Source organism: Oncorhynchus masou, chromosome 22 (assembly GCF_036934945.1).
Source record: "Oncorhynchus masou masou isolate Uvic2021 chromosome 22, UVic_Omas_1.1, whole genome shotgun sequence".
Classification (NCBI taxonomy): domain Eukaryota; kingdom Metazoa; phylum Chordata; class Actinopteri; order Salmoniformes; family Salmonidae; genus Oncorhynchus; species Oncorhynchus masou.
In genome coordinates, this window is record NC_088233.1 from 9259970 (window position 1) to 9271172 (window position 11203).

Genomic DNA, 11203 nt, shown 5'->3' on the forward strand with positions numbered 1-11203 from the left:
ATCTGTAAATGATCATATTTAGGAAACAATTACAGAATATACTAAGGTAAAAATAATATAATTTTTATTTTATAATCAAAGTATACAGTACATTTTAACAATCTAACTGTTGTATAGCATTAGATAATATTGTATAGGCCAAATCAGTGAGTGAATCTAAATGCTCCTTGGTGACCTGGGCTAACAAATATAGACAATGTACAGTACCAGTCAAAAGTTTGGACACCACCTCCTTCCAGGGTTTTTATTTTTAATATTTTCTACGTAGTTGATGTCTTCACTATTAATCTACAATGAAATAACACATAATATGGAATCATGTAGTAACCAAAAAAGTGTTAAATCAAAATATATTTTAAATTCTTCAAAGTAGCCACCCTTTGCCTTGACTGCTTTGTGCACTCTTGGCATTCTCTCAACCAGTTTCATGAGGTAGTCACCTGGAATGCATTTCAATTAACAGGTGTGCCTTTGCGAAATGTCTTTCCTTAATGCATTTGAGCCAATCAGTTGTGCTGTGGCAAGTTAGGGTTGGTATACAGAAGATAGCCCAATTTGGTAAAAGACCAAGTCCATATTATGGCAAGAACAGCTCAGAGAAACGACAGTCCATTACTTTAAGACATGAAGGTCAGTCAATACGGAACATTTCAAGAAATTTGAAAGTTTCTTCAAGTGTAGTTGCAAAAACCATTAAGCGCTATGAAAAAACTGCCTCTGCCACAGGAAAGGAAGGCCCAGAGTTACCTCTGCTGCACAGGATAAGCTCAGAGTTACCAGCCTCAGAAATTGCAGCCCAAATAAATGCTTCAGAGTTCAAGAACTGACACATCAACTGTTCAGAGGAGACTGTGTGAATCAGGCCTTCATGGTCAAATTTGTGCAAAGAAAACACTACTAAAAGGACACCAATAAGAGGAGACTTGCTTGGGCCAAGAAACACATGCAATGGATATTAGACCGGCATGAGGAGGTAGGCAATAAATAGGAAATAGTAGCGAAGAATTACAATTTAGCAGAATAACACGAGTGATAAATGAGCAGATGTTTATGTGCAAAAGAACAGAAAAGTAAATAAAAACAGTATGGGGTTGAGGTAGGTAGATTGGGTGGTCTATTTACAGCTGCATCGATCGGTTAGCTGCTCAGATAGCTGATGTTTTAAAGTTAGTGAGTGAAATATAAAGTCTCCAGCTTCAGTGATTTTTGCAATTCGTTCCAGTCACTGACAGCAGAGAACCGGAAGGAAAGGCGGCCAAATGATGCGTTGGGGATGATCAGTGAGAGATACCTGCTGGAATGTGTGCTACGGGTGGGTGTTATTGTGACCAGTGAGCTGAGAAAAGGTGGAGCCTTTGTGAGAAGCAGAGTAGATGAACGGATGATCTCCACATGTGTGGTTCCCACCGTGAAACATGGAGGTGTGATGTTGCTTTGCTGGTAACATTGTCAGTGATTTATTTAGAATTCAAGGCACACTTAACCAGCATGGCTACCACAGCATTCTGCAGCGATACACCATCCCATCTGGTTTGCGCTATCATTTGTTTTTCAACAGGACAATGACCCAACACACCTCCAGGCTGTGTAAGGGCTATTTGACCATGAAGGAGAGTAATGGGAGTGTTGCATCAGATGACTTGGCCTCCACAATCACCTGACCTCAACCCAGATGAGTTGGACCACAGAGTGAAGGAAAAGCAGCCAATAAATGCTCAGCATTCCAGGTGAAGCTGGTTGAGAGAATGCCAAGAGTGTGCAAAGCTGTTATCAAGGCAAAGGGTGGCTACTTTGAAGAATCTAAAATATAGATTTGTTTAACACCTTTTGGTTACTACATGATTCCATATGTGTTATTTCATTGTTTTGATGTCTTCAGAAAATAGTTTTTTTTTTTTTAAATAAGAAAAATCCTTGAATGAGTAGGCATGTCCAAACTGTTGATTGGTACTGTATACAAAAGCTAATTTAAAATCAGTCACTGTCTTATATTGTCTGAATACTGATGGTTTAAAATAATCAGGCAAAGAAGTACAAGGCGTCTTCTTGCTCTCTAGTGGTCAACGCATGTGTCTTGTCCTTCTTCTTGATCTCTGATGGCTCCGATCGCGGCATCAGCCTTCTGCCCGTCTACAAGCCAGAGAAAACAGGATAAATGGGGACTGGTTGTGTAGCAAACTGTCTGTTACAGTTCTGTAATATTAGGTGTCATTGCAAAGGCATTTGGTCCCGGAGAAGCATGTTTCATCAATACACAGTGTAGCAAAGGTAGATATTGTATTCTAGGTTGATTCTCTATGCCCACCAGTCTATAAAACAGTCTATATTTACTCAAACTGTATTATAGCAATCGATATGTGTCCTGTTTGTGCACAGTTTGGTACACTGACCCTCTTCTTGCTGTCAGAGGTGGCTCTCTCCAGAGCCATTCGGAGTCTCTCCTCTTGGTGGTGTTTCTTCATCAACAGCTTCTCCTCACGCATCCTGAAAGGAGATTAGAGGGAGGGAGCATTATTGTCAAGACGGCACAACTGCCTTTAATAGCCTTCTTCCTGAGATTGCTGAGGAAGTTTGGGATAATAAATACCCTGGTCAACTTCTACCGCTGGCCGCACAATTGAGAGCATTCATCCCCAATGTGCATTAGTGTGGAAAGTTGTTGGCAACAATTAATCAATCACATTTATTTTATAAAGACCTTTTTACACCAGAAGTTTTCACAAAAGGTTGCGTTTACTCAGGCAGACCAATTCTGATGTTTTACCCAATTATTGGCAAAATAACTGATATGATTGGTCAAAAGAACAATTAGCGTGGGGAAAAAAATACCAGAATTGGGCTGCCTGTGTAAACGCAGCTAAAGAGCTTTTACGGTTCCTGGTCGGTGTATGACCGCAAAGAGCTGTGAGGAAGGACACATACTTGAGCCTCTTCTCCTTCTCCCGCTGGGTGCGGACGGTGTCAATGTTGTCTGGGGGCAGCGTCTCCAGTCGGTCCATAACGTCCTGCATTCTGCTCTCGATGTTGGCCAGCATGTGAAGAGTGCTGATATTGGAGTCCACCTCTCCCACACACACCCTGTACACTTCCTTCACCTTCTTGTGCAGCACATTGAGCATCACGTCCTGTGATAAGGAAGGAGGTGAAATTGACTATGAAATGGTTTAATCTCAATTTTGGGTGCGTTCGTAAATTCACTCTACACCGATTTCAGAGCACTCGTCTGAGTGTGCCAGAGCACAGAATAACAGATTAATTTATGAACGCTCAACACCCGTTGAATATGGCAGTTGTCAGTAAAAAAGAACAATGAAATTGTTGCCAGCAGCACAGTTACCAACGCTCTGGATAACATGAAAACAGCCTAACCAGCTCTACTAGGGAGAGTAAAATGGTCAGAGTGAGGTGTTCTCTCATGTGTCTGGAAGTAGCTAGAAAGCTCGCCAACGTTAGCCAGTTAGCTTGGGTGCTTGACTGCCGTTGTGAGGTCAGAACGCTCTGAATTTACTAATAGACAATCTGACAACACTCTGAGTTTACGAACGCCCAGAGCGCATTCTGGCACACTCCAGATTGAATTTATAAACACACCATCTATTTCCTTTGAATTATTGCAACCTCTTTCCTAGTCTCTCTCTCAAAATGCAGTGGGAGGAAAAGGTCTGGGGAGATTTTTATTTTTTTTATTTTTTTATTTCACCTTTATTTAACCAGGTAGGATAGTTGAGAACAAGTTCTCATTTACAACTGCGACCTGGCCAAGATAAAGCATAGCAGTGTGAACAGACAACACAGAGTTACACATGGAGTAAACAATTAACAAGTCAATAACACAGTAGAAAAAAAAGGGGAGTCTATATACAATGTGTGCAAAAGGCATGAGGAGGTAGGCGAATAATTACAATATTGCAGATTAACACTGGATTGATAAATGATCATGTACAGGTAGAGATATTGGTGTGCAAAAGAGCAGAAAAGTAAATAAATAAAAACTGTGGGGATGAGGTAGGTGAAAATGGGTGGGCTATTTACCAATAGATTATGTACAGCTGCAGCGATCGGTTAGCTGCTCAGATAGCTGATGTTTGAAGTTGGTGAGGGAGATAAAGGTCTCCAACTTCAGCGATTTTGCAATTCGTTCCAGTCACAGGCAGCAGAGTACTGGAACGAAAGGCGGCCGAATGAGGTGTTGGCTTTAGGGATGATCAGTGAGATACACCTGCTGGAGCGCGTGCTACGGATGGGTGTTGCCATCGTGACCAGTGAACTGAGATAAGGCGGAGCTTTACCTAGCATGGCCTTGTAGACGACCTGGAGCCAGTGGGTCTTGCGACGAATATGTAGCGAGGGCCAGCCGACTAGAGCATACAAGTCTCAGTGGTGGGTAGTATAAGGTGCTTTAGTGACAAAACGGATGGCACTGTGATAAACTGCATCCAGTTTGCTGAGTAGAGTGTTGGAAGCTATTTTGTACATGACGTCGCCGAAGTCGAGGATCGGTAGGATAGTCAGTTTTACTAGGGTAAGCTTGGCGGCGTGAGTGAAGGAGGCTTTGTTACGGAATAGAAAGCCGACTCTTGATTTGATTTTCGATTGGAGATGTTTGATATGGGTCTGGAAGGAGAGTTTACAGTCTAGCCAGACACCTAGGTACTTATAGGTGTCCACATATTCAAGGTCGGAACCATCCAGTGTGGTGATGCTAGTCGGGCAAGCGGGTGCAGGCAGCGATCGGTTGAAAAGCATGCATTTGGTTTTACTAGCGTTTAAGAGCAGTTGGAGGCCACGGAAGGAGTGTTGTATGGCATTGAAGCTCGTTTGGAGGTTAGATAGCACAGTGTCCAATGACGGGCCGAAAGTATATAGAATGGTGTCGTCTGCGTAGAGGTGGATCAGGGAATCGCCCGCAGCAAGAGCAACATCATTGATATATACAGAGAAAAGTCGGCCCGAGAATTGAACCCCATAGAAACTGCCAGAGGACCGGACAGCATGCCCTCCGATTTGACACACTGAACTCTGTCTGCAAAGTAATTGGTGAACCAGGCAAGGCAGTCATCCAAAAAACCGAGGCTACTGAGTCTGCCGATAAGAATATGGTGATTGACAGAGTCGAAAGCCTTGGCAAGGTCGATGAAGACGGCTGCACAGTACTGTCTTTTATCGATGGCGGTTATGATGTCGTTTAGTACCTTGAGTGTGGCTGAGGTGCACCCGTGACCGGCTCGGAAACCAGATTGCATAGCGGAGAAGGTACGGTGGGATTCGAGATGGTCAGTGACCTGTTTGTTGACTTGGCTTTCGAAGACCTTAGATAGGCAAGGCAGAATGGATATAGGTCTGTAACAGTTTGGGTCCTGGGTGTCTCCCCCTTTGAAGAGGGGGATGACTGCGGCAGCTTTCCAGTCCTTGGGGATCTCAGACGATATGAAAGAGAGGTTGAACAGGCTGGTAATAGGGGTTGCGACAATGGCGGCGGATAGTTTCAGAAATAGAGGGTCCAGATTGTCAAGCCCAGCTGATTTATACGGGTCCAGGTTTTGCAGCTCTTTCAGAACATCTGCTATCTGGATTTGGGTAAATGTTGAGGTACCTTTGGATCTTATTCTCTTATCTTATTCTCTGATGTATTTTAGGAAGTAGACCAATGAATCAGTCATTCAATCAATCAGCCAATCGAAGGCGCTCATGGAACCTGCAGTCGCAATTTCGTCATCGAGAGCTATGTCGATCATCAAACGCGCTCATCCATTGGGCCCGCAGCAACGACGTGGACAATAGTACTAACCTGTTTGTCAGCTCTGTACTCTCCGTAGGAGAAGATCCTGGACTTGAACTCCAGCTCAGAGGTCTTCTCCTCCTCCCTCTGGATGGTGTTCTTCAGGATGTCTACCTGCTGCAGCAGGATCCGGGCCTCACTGTTCCTGTACATTACACGCGTAAATAAACCCACACCACACGCTGTTAGCACACACATCTGCTAGGGATGACACCTGGCTCGTGTTTATTAGGCATGAAATTAATTGAATAAAGAGGTGAAGTTGCCCAAAGAGAACCTGGACTCGTCGATAACAAACACTCATTTTCGTTTCTTGTTGCAGACTCTGAGGAACACAGCACTGTTGTATTCCGGAGAGGATTTGATTCAAATAGGGAGTATAACAGCATAGATGATGTGCCCTTCCTTACATTCTTTCCTGCGTCAACTGGATGGTTTTGCGGATCTCATCCATGACCTCCTCTGTCTCCTGGAAGTTCTGGATGTAGGACAGGTTCTGCTCCTCCAGATCAGTCAGCAAATTCAGCATGTCCCTGGGGTTGGAGTAATACAACTCTGGCTCCTTGGAGGAGAGGAGCCACAGCAGAGAACAACATGGAAGAACTAATGATAACACATACGTCTGGTCCCAGTTGGATCGGTTTGTGCTGTCTTGGTTGGTCAACCCAAATAAACCCAGTTTCCTTGTCTTAAATTGTGAATAGGGTTTACCCACTTATTATGGTAGTTAGATACATTATTTATGTATGTTTTTTTTGTTGCATTGGGGGGTTTGCTAAATTTACCTCCGGTTTACCCCCATTTTTTAACCACTTTCCTGGTTGGTTACATACATTATGTCAACAAAACACATCAATACTCAAGAAGGTTCATTAATAAAAAACAGGAAGGTTTAATCCATACCTCGTCACTGTCTGAGGTCTCTGCGGTCTCTGGCACCTCAGGGATGGTGGACCCCTGTCTCTCCTGGTGGTGAAGTATGCTGCTGACTTTGCCACTGACAGGGTACAATCAAATGCACACAGTAGCACTGAACTATTTTCAATGTTACTTGTCAATTACGTTATATCATAAAATAAAAATCAATCCACACACCAAAAATATAAAATGCTCCCCATCCTCTTACCTTTTGCTTTGATGTCTTATCTGGGAATTTTTTGTGACTCTTGAATTGCGTCTGGCATACGCTGGACCTTTTTTATTTTCGTCTTGGAATCAGTAAAATAATAAAAAAAATGTCAGACTTCTGTCAATAGATTTAGGGTGCGTTGCACCAATGTGGATGAACTTTAAACCTAGATTAATTTAAACCATTTTGCTGCAACCCACCTTTAGCCTACTATTGCATATTTCCTATTGCACACATTTTTATCAATCTCAAATAAATTCAAGGAAAGTATTTAAACTCCCATACCTTTGACCGATGAAGGAAGACAGAACATGTTTGTATTCTCTTTCTGCTTGGTTGCTCTCCTGTCCTCCCTCTTGCGTTTCTGTTCCTCACGCCACTCCATGGGTCCGACAGCCATGAGAAACGTTTTGTAGGTCTGGTACTCCTTCAGTATTTCTTGATACTTTGAGATGTCGCTAAAGGGGATATGCTTGCATTATGGGGGAGGACATTTACTACCACTGAAAAAAACAACACATGTCGACTCCACCCCACTCCCCAAATGGAAAGGAATGAGTTCAGCGCGACGGCGGCGTGTTCTCTAAACGTAGCCTAGCTAACGCGCATGCTAGCACATCCATTCTGAAAAAATGTAACGTGGCTAGGTAGTTTTCACTACTACATTAGCTACAGTAGTCAAATATGTTAAAGCCGTGCAGCGTAACTGGGGGGGGGGGATACTGCAAATATTAAATATTTCACAACTGTCGAGTCCCTCTGACAGCATCTTTAAGTGCCCTATTTTTTCCATATTATTCAGCGTCCCTTCGATAGCTCAGTTGGTAGAGCGGAGGACTGTAGTTGGAATCAAAGCGGAAATCCTTAGGTCGCTGGTTCAAATCCGGCTCGAAGGAGACACATTTTGATATTTTCCTTCTAGTAATAGCGTACATGATACAGTACCTTTTCATCGCCATCATTTGTACTGTTACTTTTTTAATTTCTGCTGTTTTCTCCATTTTCAGCATAGTCTCTTTCTCTGCCCTGGAAAGAAATATAACAGAATATACATGTGATGTTTTTATTTAAATTAAATTAAAATAAATGTGTTGTTCACATACACGTGTTGAGCAGACGTTAATTTCAGATGTAGCGTAATGCTTGTGTTTCTAGCCCTTGACAGTGCAGTAATATCTAACAACTTCACACCATATACCCAATACACACAAATCTAAGTAAAGGAATGTAATTAAGAATATATAAATATATGGACAAGTAATGTCAGAGCGGCATAGACTAAGATACAGAAGAATAGTATATAATACAGTATATTCATATGAGATGGGTAATGATTAACTTATTGTAACATTGTGCATTTACCATGATCTACCTGTGGTGTACCTATCGTGAATAAATTAACTAACTACTGTAACTATTACTCTAACCTACTGGTTATTTGTCAATCAGGTAGCTAGAGATATTTTAAAAGCTAATACAAAATCATGTGTAGGCTACTATTTATTGGTAACAATAATGATAGGCTTACTAACAACTTGACAGCTTCCACTGAGCTCTGGTCATTTTCCTTGATGAACTTTTCAAAGGCAACCGAGTCCTGTTGCAGATGTTTCTCAGCGTGTCTGATCAACTGAAGCTCTATCACCATGTCCTTCTCCAGCTTCTTGATGGTGTCTTGCTTCACTGACAGAGAGTACTATAGAGACATGGATAGATAGAGAGAGAGAGAGAGAGAGAGAGAGCCTGGAATTCTTTAAAACCTACTGTAGAGATTGTCTCTTCTACATCAGAAATGATGGCTGTTTAAAAAAAAAATCATATTGAATTGAAATGAAATTGGCTTTGCATCACTACGGCACTGCAGGTTTGATTGAATTCATTACACCGAGCCACAGCTTCTGTTACATTTTAGACCATAATTGTTTTACCTGCTGCATAAACTTTTCTCGCTGTTTAGACAAGTAGTCCCTAATGTTCTCCCTCTCTTGACTGCAACCTGCAAAAATGACAAGAGATAACCTGGTCGACACTCTGTTAAAACATTGATGTATGTTCCTTTATTGTGACTGCTGTCTTAAGTCCAATAATTGAAATAACGATAGATACCTCAATAATAAAATATACAGTATAATATTATTTTATTATAGGTCTACCTATTATACAATCATCTTAATTATAGGACCCAGACAGCAATACAAATACATTCATATTTAGATCATTAAAATGTACATTTTGATTCTAGACGGTTGTCTGTCATATACAGTACTTTTAGTGACCACGGTGGCCCATGTCGTTTTTTCCCGTCTGCATTTCTCTGGTTCTGGGATCGTGTCCTCCACAGCGCTCCTCATGGGGGCAGAGCGGCACCTGAGTCGGGTAAGGTAGGTACTCTTCATCTGGGTCGGCAGGCTGCTGAAGAACTTCTTCTCCTGAGAGAATGCGAGAATTACAAAATGGTATTCCTGTAATCACTTGCTTGATAGGCTCACAGGCCTCAATCTGAAGATTCTATTCTATTTGTATTATTTTCTATTATGGTCTAGAGATGGATGCATAAAAGTTCCAGAGGGTATTACAGTAGCCTACGTACTTGTTGTTTGATTACAGATTCAATCTCTCTCTTTTTGAAGATGTTACGATCCGTTGGAAGCACAAATGGGTTGTTCGATTTTCTGTCGTCATCTGCATATCAGAGACAAGAAAAACATGTCTCCGTGGCTGGTGTGTATTCATTAAACCAGTGGTTCTCCAACCTCTCCTCGGGAATACCCAACCATTCCATGTATTGGATCTATTCCAGAGCTAGCACACCTGATTAAATTAGTCAACTAATCATCATGCCCTTTGACTAGAGCAATCAGGTGAACTAGTTCAGGGCCACAACAAAATGGTGAAATATCTGGGGGTCCCCAAGGAGAGTTTTGAGAAACACTGCATTCAATAGTTCAACAAATATCCTATCAAAGTGCTTTTAACAAGATATAAATAAATAAAATAATAACATTATCATGAATGTAAGAACAGTGACATTTGCCATGGTTCAATTATTTGCATGTTAAGCATTACCTGTACTATTTCTTGATTTCAGCCAGACTGTATCCAATGTTGGCTTTGCAGTCTCCTCAAGACTTTCTGTAAGAAATTAGATGGTTTATTTGTTTGTTATTCATAATAAATGTTTTAGTCACCCATAAATTGTACATTTGTCCTCAAATTAAATACCTGCCATCCCACCCCTTCTCCTTAAGAGGTATTCAGCATCAGGAGTGTGTTTGGGAGAACTTATCTTCACTGAAAGAACATAAATGGTATCATAACATGTGAAAAAATAATAAAATAAAGCTTATATATAGAAAAACTAGCATCTGTGTAAATGTAGGCTTACCTTTCTTAATATCAGGCATGCTCAAAGGGGAGCGAAGAGGGGAGGGAATGTCCATTTCCAGTTTGTGTTCGGGATAGGTACTATAACTTACAATAATTAATATCTGAGGGAATGCAATAACAAATCATTTTCAGAGTTTTCAGTCAAAAATAGTGACTACTAATAGTGACTATAGTCTAAATAATCTATAGCCTACATCTTATAGTATTGCATTTGTTGCTATTCAGATCACAGTGTTTAAGAAACAAATGTTCAGTGCAGGTTATTATTGTTGTTTACAGAATAGGTCTAAATGCCTGAATCCCTGGTTGTTATCTCTGTCCACTTGCCTGAAATGTTTCCTCAGTAGCTTTCTGGGGTGAAATGTCTAATGTCTGATGTGTTCCAATCTCTGGGCACATTGGGGCTAAAATGAGTGGTGTGCGTTTCAAATGTAAACAACTCACGCAATATTGCGCACTGTAGCTATGTAGTTCATTACAAAAGAATGTCAGGGAAATATTGATTCCATTACTGAAGCACGAGTTCACTCATGGCTTCTTTCAACATTTTCGATGTAAAGTATTTAAATCCATTAGTTTATTTATAGATACATAGGCCTATATAATGTTTGATTATTTACAGATGCTTTTTTTTTAAATGTCTACAGAATTTTTTAACTTCAACTGAATCTTCTATTTCCGCCGTCAATCCGCCGTCAATCGACGTTTAAATGTCACGTACACAGGATACAGCAGGTGTAAACAGTGCAGTGAAATGCTCACTTGCACGCTTTTCCTCAACAAGTCCTTTATAGCTCAGTTGGGTTCATGGCAAAATGGACCACCCATAAGTAAAATGTATGTACGCAAATCGTCTAATGGCATAGACTTGTATTAGATTATATCAGAAAGAGTTTCTCTCCATGCCC

The 11203-nt window shown here is 41.2% G+C and overlaps 1 protein-coding gene and 1 non-coding gene across 2 annotated transcripts; one reads left to right on the forward strand and one right to left on the reverse strand.

The window, feature by feature from the left end:
* Positions 1-47: 47 nt before the first annotated feature.
* On the reverse strand, positions 48-10703 carry LOC135508970 (coiled-coil domain-containing protein 38-like). Its single transcript, XM_064929217.1, has 17 exons — positions 10623-10703; positions 10294-10396; positions 10131-10199; positions 9975-10040; positions 9499-9590; positions 9175-9337; positions 8837-8904; positions 8441-8604; positions 7854-7934; positions 7194-7366; positions 6906-6987; positions 6683-6776; positions 6190-6341; positions 5789-5924; positions 2923-3125; positions 2391-2484; positions 48-2130 (listed from the first exon to the last, which is right to left on the reverse strand). Exons 1-17 carry the CDS (start codon positions 10692-10694, stop codon positions 2020-2022), a joined length of 1923 nt encoding a protein of 640 aa, XP_064785289.1. The 5' UTR covers positions 10695-10703; the 3' UTR covers positions 48-2019.
* On the forward strand, positions 7715-7804 carry trnay-gua (transfer RNA tyrosine (anticodon GUA)). Its single transcript is given in 2 exon segments — positions 7715-7751; positions 7769-7804. It is a non-coding gene; the product is annotated as a tRNA-Tyr (tRNA).
* Positions 10704-11203: the final 500 nt, after the last annotated feature.